This window comes from Platichthys flesus, chromosome 5, assembly GCF_949316205.1.
Source record: "Platichthys flesus chromosome 5, fPlaFle2.1, whole genome shotgun sequence".
Taxonomy (NCBI): domain Eukaryota; kingdom Metazoa; phylum Chordata; class Actinopteri; order Pleuronectiformes; family Pleuronectidae; genus Platichthys; species Platichthys flesus.
The window spans coordinates 27,048,743-27,055,681 of NC_084949.1; the positions used below are offsets into that span (position 1 = coordinate 27,048,743).

Consider the following 6,939-nt stretch of genomic DNA (forward strand, 5'->3'; position numbering starts at 1 on the left):
AGTAGGAGCGCACTCATCCGTTCTGCCATAGCTTGATGTTCGGGGGTGATTACTCAACCAATCAGAAGGCCCGACCTAGATTCTCCCCCCCCGAGCCATGACCACGTTCAAATGTTTAAAGTGTGACCGGCTCCGTCCAGGCACAAAATATAAAACCTCCAAGTCCCCGGTTTGAAGCTTAATGCTGTTTGCTCATGGGTTGAGTCACCTTCCTGTGAGACGACACCCAATTTTGCTTTTACAGTGTTTCTGCTGCGTTAACAAGCGTTGTGTGTGTGTGTGTGTGTGCGATGGTAGTGTGTTAGTCACAGATATAGCTGCCAGCGCACATCAGCCTCCTTTGAGCTCATCACCGGATACTTCAGAGAGAGAGAGAGAGAGAGAGAGAGAGAGAGATGAGATTAGGGATTTGGTTTGCTGAGAAGCCGTCAGATTGAATCCACACACCGTGTTTAGGCTGTGTGTTCTCATGGGTGTGTGTTCTCATGTGTGTGTGTTTTCCCCGTGTGTGTGTGTGTTTCTCGCAGTATGTTTGACTCTGTGTCTCACCACGCCTTTGGCCAATCATGCAAATATTTGCTTTATTCATTTCCCTCCTCATTCCCCAGGACACACACACACACACACACACACGCACATGTACAACACAAGCATGCACACACTACACACATGATACAAGAGGTGGTTGTGAGTCTTAGTAAACAAGCTTTTATATTTGTATTTGTTCTCTCGCACACAAAAAAAGGCTCAACGCTTCCACTGAAGTTTGTTTTTCCTGGATTAGTTGATGTTTCCTGGGCTCTGATGTTTGTGAACCCCCCCCCCCCCGCTCGTCTCTTTGTATCTCGAACGCCCCCCCTCACTTGTTAAGAGGATTCCTCACTTTCCAGGAATTTGAACTTGGTGGCACAAGTTGTATTGGTACAACAGCAGGTTAACTTAAGGTCTGAGGTAAATAAAGATTCACTGGGAGTCGGTGCTGATGCTGCTGCTTCCATTGGTTTCCACAGGATGGTTTCAACAACAGGGAATAAGACATGTTCAATAACAAAATACTAATAGTGCTAGATGTATTTTATTCATGCTCAAATCAAGCAAATTAACTAACAAACAAAACTGCAGCGAGGTTTCAAACTTTAGATTTGAAATTTCCCGGATCCTTTTGTCCAGATCTGTCCCAGATTGTTCTGAGTTCTCTGGTCTTGTCCCAACTTTCTCCAAATTTCAAAGACAAACTAGGAAACGAACAAATGGTGGTAAATAGTTGTATGATGTTTTTGTTCTCATTGTCCCTCTCTGCACATTAAACACATTCATAAACTTCTTTGCTCGTAATAAAAACTTCCTTATGGCTCCATCACCTGTCATAAATACCACAATATATATCCACCTGTATTCTATCACAAAAAAAACCTGAAAAACATCAACCTAGAGATCTTCATCTATATTAAACTATATTTAAAGTTCACATTTCTTGTGTTAGCAGCTGGAATTTGTGAAATAATAAATGTCTAAATCTTGGTATCGTGTTTTTAAAGATGGAGCATCAAAAAGGACAAAACTCGGATTGAATATACATTCAGTATTCTCTTTACTTTATACTCTCTACTTATATATATATATATTTATATATATATGTTTACTCTCTACTTTCGACGCACTGTCCCTGTGACTCGAATCCTAAATCACATTCGGAGCATGAGTGGAATAAATAGATTTGTCTTCCAGTGAGTTTCAGTTGGAGCGTCTCTGCTGACTTGTCATGTGTCGTCCCCGTGTCTTTCCAAACCTGAGCGCCCCCCCCCCCCACACACGCCCCTCGCCGTCTCCAGAGCGCGGCCTCGTCTCATTGGCTGCAGCTAATCGGGGCGAAATTTGAGTCCAAATATCATAAAGATAAGAGACACCGGCCGCGGCGTCATTCAAATGAAGGATAACACAACAAGTTAATCAACGACACTGAGGGATATCTTCAATCACTACTCTGGGGCATCAATGGAGGAAGCTCTAGTCTTTAGTTTCTCTCCTGTGATTCTGGTCAGATTGTGTGTCTGTGTGTGTTTGTGTGTAAGAAGTGCTGCCTGGAGCTCTCATGAGTGTGATTATTGAACAAGACGTACACATGCACGTCTCCGAGCCGCTGGCGAGCTTCACCTCAGCTCACGTGTTTATTAACCGAAGAGAATCGACACCTCGTTTCTACATAGAGAGAAGGTTGACTGCAGGTCAAAGGTCAGAGGGAACAGATCATCAGCTGTTTGCTTCATCACCAGTGGCTCCACTTTCATCCGCTGACTGGAGACCAGTCTGATCCATGCACCTGAACCTGCATGTTCATCTAGAACCTGCTTGTTCTCTAGAACCTGCTTGTTCATCTAGAACCTGCATGTTCTCTAGAACCTGCTTGTTCATCTAGAACCTGCATGTTCTCTAGAACCTGCTTGTTCTCTAGAACCTGCATGTTCTCTATAACCTGCTTGTTCTCTAGAACCTGCATGTTCTCTAGAACCTGCTTGTTCTCTATAACCTGCTTGTTCTCTAGAACCTGCATGTTCATCTAGAACCTGCATGTTCATCTAGAACCTGCTTGTTCATCTAGAACCTGCATGTTCATCTATAACCTGCTTGTTCTCTAGAACCTGCTTGTTCTCTAGAACCTGCTTGTTCTCTAGAACCTGCTTGTTCTCTAGAACCTGCATGTTCTTCCTCCATCGCTGCTCCTCGATCGTAGTCTTTTCAATTCAGTTTACTCGTAGAGTCATAATCATAACGTACATTATCTCGAGGCACTTCACATATGAAGGTTGAACCATCACATGTGTGATTAGCGTGTCATGATGATCACATGTGTGATTAGCGTGTCAGGAGGATCACATGGACAAACATTAGTTTTGATAAGGAGCTAAAGCTCGTCTGGACAAAGATCACTGTCATTTAAAAACCATAGCCTGAAAGTCAACATGGATCCCTTCATGGTGTGGGTATCTGAGATCTTCATGTAAAGACCAGAACCTGTGTCGGGTCAGAAGGTGTGAAGTGAACGAGCTCGTTGATCCTCGCCTCCTCTCTCCTACCTCCTTGTCTCACTTCCTCTCTCCTATAAGCCCAGGCCCCTGTTCAGGTTAATGAGGTATTGATTGGATAAGGGCGAGGGCCCCCCCCCCTCCTCTAAAGGCTTCGGCTCTGCTGAATTATGAATGCTCATGCACGGCTATAAATAGCTCTGGTCCACCGGTCACAAGAAAGCCAAAAGCCATGTTCCTCTTCGTCTCCTCGTCTTCCTCCCGTCTCCGTCCTCTCTCAGATGGATCGCTCTGCTTCCTGCAGTGTCGAGTTCTTCTGTGTGTGTGTGTGTGTGTGTGCGTTTGTGTGTGTCTGTGTGTGTGCTCTGATTTGAGCTTGAATGAATCTTTGAGCAGCTCAGTTGCTCTCGACAGGAAGCGGAGCTGCAGCACTGAGAGTTTTTATTTCCTTCCTTTGTCGTGTTTTTCCAGATTTCCTCGTTGTCGTGTTCACACTGAAGCAGAAACGTCTTCATGTCGTTTCTGAGAAGAAGCAAAAACATCTAATGACTCCCATCTTCTCCCCGAGCACAATCGACTCCCACCGGCCTCTGGCCACACCAGGCCGGCTCATGACATGTGTCATATTGATGGTATCCAATGAGAAGGGTCAGTCCCCCCCCCCCAGTCAGAGCTCTGCCTCTGAGTGTTTCATCCTCTGATGTTTTAATGCCCAGATTAATGTTCTGCATGTTTTAAGAATCCACATCTGAAGATATATGAATAATATTTCAGCTTTAAATGAGATTAATCAGTTTGGAGAGAAGTCAGGTGCTTAAATACTGTGTCAGGTGTGTGTCTGTGTGTGTGTGTGTGTGTTTACATAATCTACCTCTGCCTTATTATTTAAATCATATTCTAAATCGGCAGCACCTCCTCGGCCTCATTCATATATTCACCACATATTTTAAGGCTGCGTTACAGTTTGTTGTTCGTCCTTCGTGGTGCAGATGTGGATTAGCTCGATGTCTTGTGATTCCTGTCATGCATGTAATAGTGTGTGTTTTGTGTGTGTCTGTGTGTGTGTGAGTCTCTTAAGTTTGTGTCACGCTGCTCTCGGCTGTGCTGCTGGACTCTGTGAAGTGAAACGAAGTGACACAATGGAGGTTTCAGAGATTGGGGAAGGCTCTGTGTGTGTTTGTGTGTGTGTGCTGTATAGTCATGTGCATTTTTTGCATAACACACTGAGAGAATCCCAGATGCCATAATGTGTGTGTGTGTGTGTGTTAGTGGGTCTCTCTCTCCCTCTCTCTCTCGACCATGTCATGTGTGAACGCTTTTGGGCCCAGAGTTGCGTTCACTAACTGACCTACATTTGATTTTTTTTTCTGCCCGTGGCTCGGCTGAGACTTTTTGTCGTCGTTATCTCATTCAGCCAATCACGTCGCCTCATGTCATGTGTCCGGTTGCATCCTCTGACCCCAGCCGTCCAATCACAGCTTCAGCCCGTCGCGGGACAGACGTCCTCCGTCCACCAGAGGACGTCTGTGACGGAATGACCCTTTAAAATATGAAAACACTCCATCATGTGGTCCGGGGGGGGGGGGGGGGGGGCTGTGTAACTTTGACTTCCAGTGCTGATTTCTCACGCTGCAACCCTAATTATTTCCCCCCCGACTTGAAAGCCCGGCTCTGTGTCTGTGCACGTCGGCAGCTGGATGGAGGAAGAGATTGAAGCTTTTGAAAATTCTTTTGAAGCTTCGGGTTTTTTTGTTATCAAAGCCGCCTTTGTAGGCCGCATGAATTTTGCATGTGCAGGTTTAAGGGAACTTTGTGATGTGTGTGTGTGTGTGTGTGTGTGTGTGTGTGTGTTTTCAACATACACAATGCTGCACTAATTTGAGAAGCGAGGACAACTGAGGAAGAAGGGAGATTATCAGCTGCCTGTCAGAATCCATGATGGATTTAATCTAAACTGAATGAAATCTCCAAATATGAAAAATGAACCTTTTAAAGCTCAGTGTGGGTTTATCTGAAGGGCTTGTAGTCCACTGTGGGTTTGTACCATCGGGCATGAACCCCAAAATAAACACAGGAGGATGTTGTGTGTGTGTGTGTGTATGTGTGTGTGATGTGACACCATCGCACAACGTTATAGGTCAGATGACACAACTTCATTTGTTTCTGGCATCCGGCCAAAATAAGACTGAAGGGTTGGTAATGAGGGATTACACAAACACAAATACAAACACAAACACACACGCACACGCTCACAAACATGCTCACACAGCAACACATACACACGTACACATTTACAGCTTTAACAACAGGCTCTTTCACTCAAACCTTCACACTGAGCTGATGTGGGATATCGACTCATTTTGAAACTTGTTCCCTTTTCGTTGTGTTTCTTTTCTGTGTCGAACAGAAACTCACGAGGTCAGAGGTCAAATCCTTCTCCTGCAGATGAAACCCGACCATCAGCAGGAGAACCTCGGTGGTTTTTCAACGTGCACGCTCGTGCACGTGGGAGCTGCTGCTGTCAGGAGGTCACATGACTCTTTAACAGAAACACGTTTCCACACAGACTCGGTTTATTCCTGCGATGGAAAGTATTTGACACGAGACATTGACCCTCTGCTGAGACAAGTGGCTTCACCTGAACTGTGTGTGTGTGTGTGTGTGAATGAAATGTGAGTGTGTGTGTGTGTGTGCGCTGCAGACTCAACCTTTCTATTCCTGTTAAAAACACACACACACACACACACACACACACACATGTACATTTTGTCTTTGTCTCTGTTTCTATCTGTCTGCCTCCATTTCCATTTAATGGAGGGTGAGGTGGGGGGTGTAGCGGCTGCAGTGGGCGGCAGAGGGGGGGGGGCGGGGGTTGGGAGGGTCTGGTTGAAAATTGCGATATGTATTTATGTTTCTCTGTATATGGTTGCCAAGCAACAGCAGAACGAGGGTATTTACAGTTAATAAAAACTGAGTGACATTAGCCCGGTGTATCAGAGGTAAAGTGTTCAGTGCCGTAAGATCCGGGAAGAAAGACAAGGCTGTGTGTGTCTGTGTGTGTCTGTGTGTGTCTGTGTGTGTGTGTGTGTGTGTCTGTGTGTGTGTGTGTGTCTGTGTATGTGTGTGAGAGAGAGAGAGAGAGAGAGTGTCCTTTGTGAATAGTGACTAATAAGTGCTTCCACACTGTATGTATAGATGTGTGTGTCTGTGTGTGTGTGTGTGTGTGTGTTTGTTTGTGTGCATTATAATTGCTCACTCAGCCTTGTCTTTTGTAGATTTTTCTGTGTGTTTCTGTTTGTTTGTTCTGAGCCCAAAAAGCCTTTTGCATTAGCTCCGGCCTCGTCTATTATCTGTGTGTTTGTGTGTGTGTGTGTGTGTGTGTGTGTGTGTGTGATTTTTGTGCGCACACATCATTGTCTGTGTGTGTTTGGAAACGAGCTTCGAGGCCATTGTCTGAACCAAAGTTTATTTTCCTTATCGTCGGCTTTCATGAGATATTACAACGTGTTTATTTGCGTGCTGAGTCCACCGGTGATTTGCGGTGACAAACTGCTTTGTGCGGCGATCTTTGTTGTGTGTTGCCGCTGGGTGAAAACAGTGGAGGCTGTGCATCAGCAAAATATGTCCTACGGGGGGGAGGGGAACAATCACTGTCATTTATGTTCCTTACCCTTCAAAAAATGAAACACTGGTTCAAACAACCTTTAAAATGATGTCTAAATATTGTATTGTGATGGTTTCTTTTTTTGTGTGGTATTTATCTTGTTGTCACGTGTGTTGTTGTGATGTTAAACACGTCACAGTGCGTTAATATCACGTCTCTTCTCTGTTTCTCAGGCTTTGAAAGCATCTTGGAAGGCTTGTTTGGGCCGGGACTAGTCAAAGATATCACCCTGTTCCAAGGTAAACAAGCTCT

General features: G+C 45.0%; 1 protein-coding gene across 1 annotated transcript in view; it reads left to right on the top strand.

Annotated features, from left to right (window-relative positions):
* Nucleotides 1–6,939, top strand: part of lcor (ligand dependent nuclear receptor corepressor) — a 55,363-nt gene that overhangs the window by 26,492 nt on the left and 21,932 nt on the right. The window contains exon 2 of the mRNA XM_062388279.1: nucleotides 6,861–6,926. Within this exon, the coding sequence (XP_062244263.1) occupies nucleotides 6,861–6,926 (66 nt within the window). The remainder of the gene's footprint in view (nucleotides 1–6,860; nucleotides 6,927–6,939) is intronic.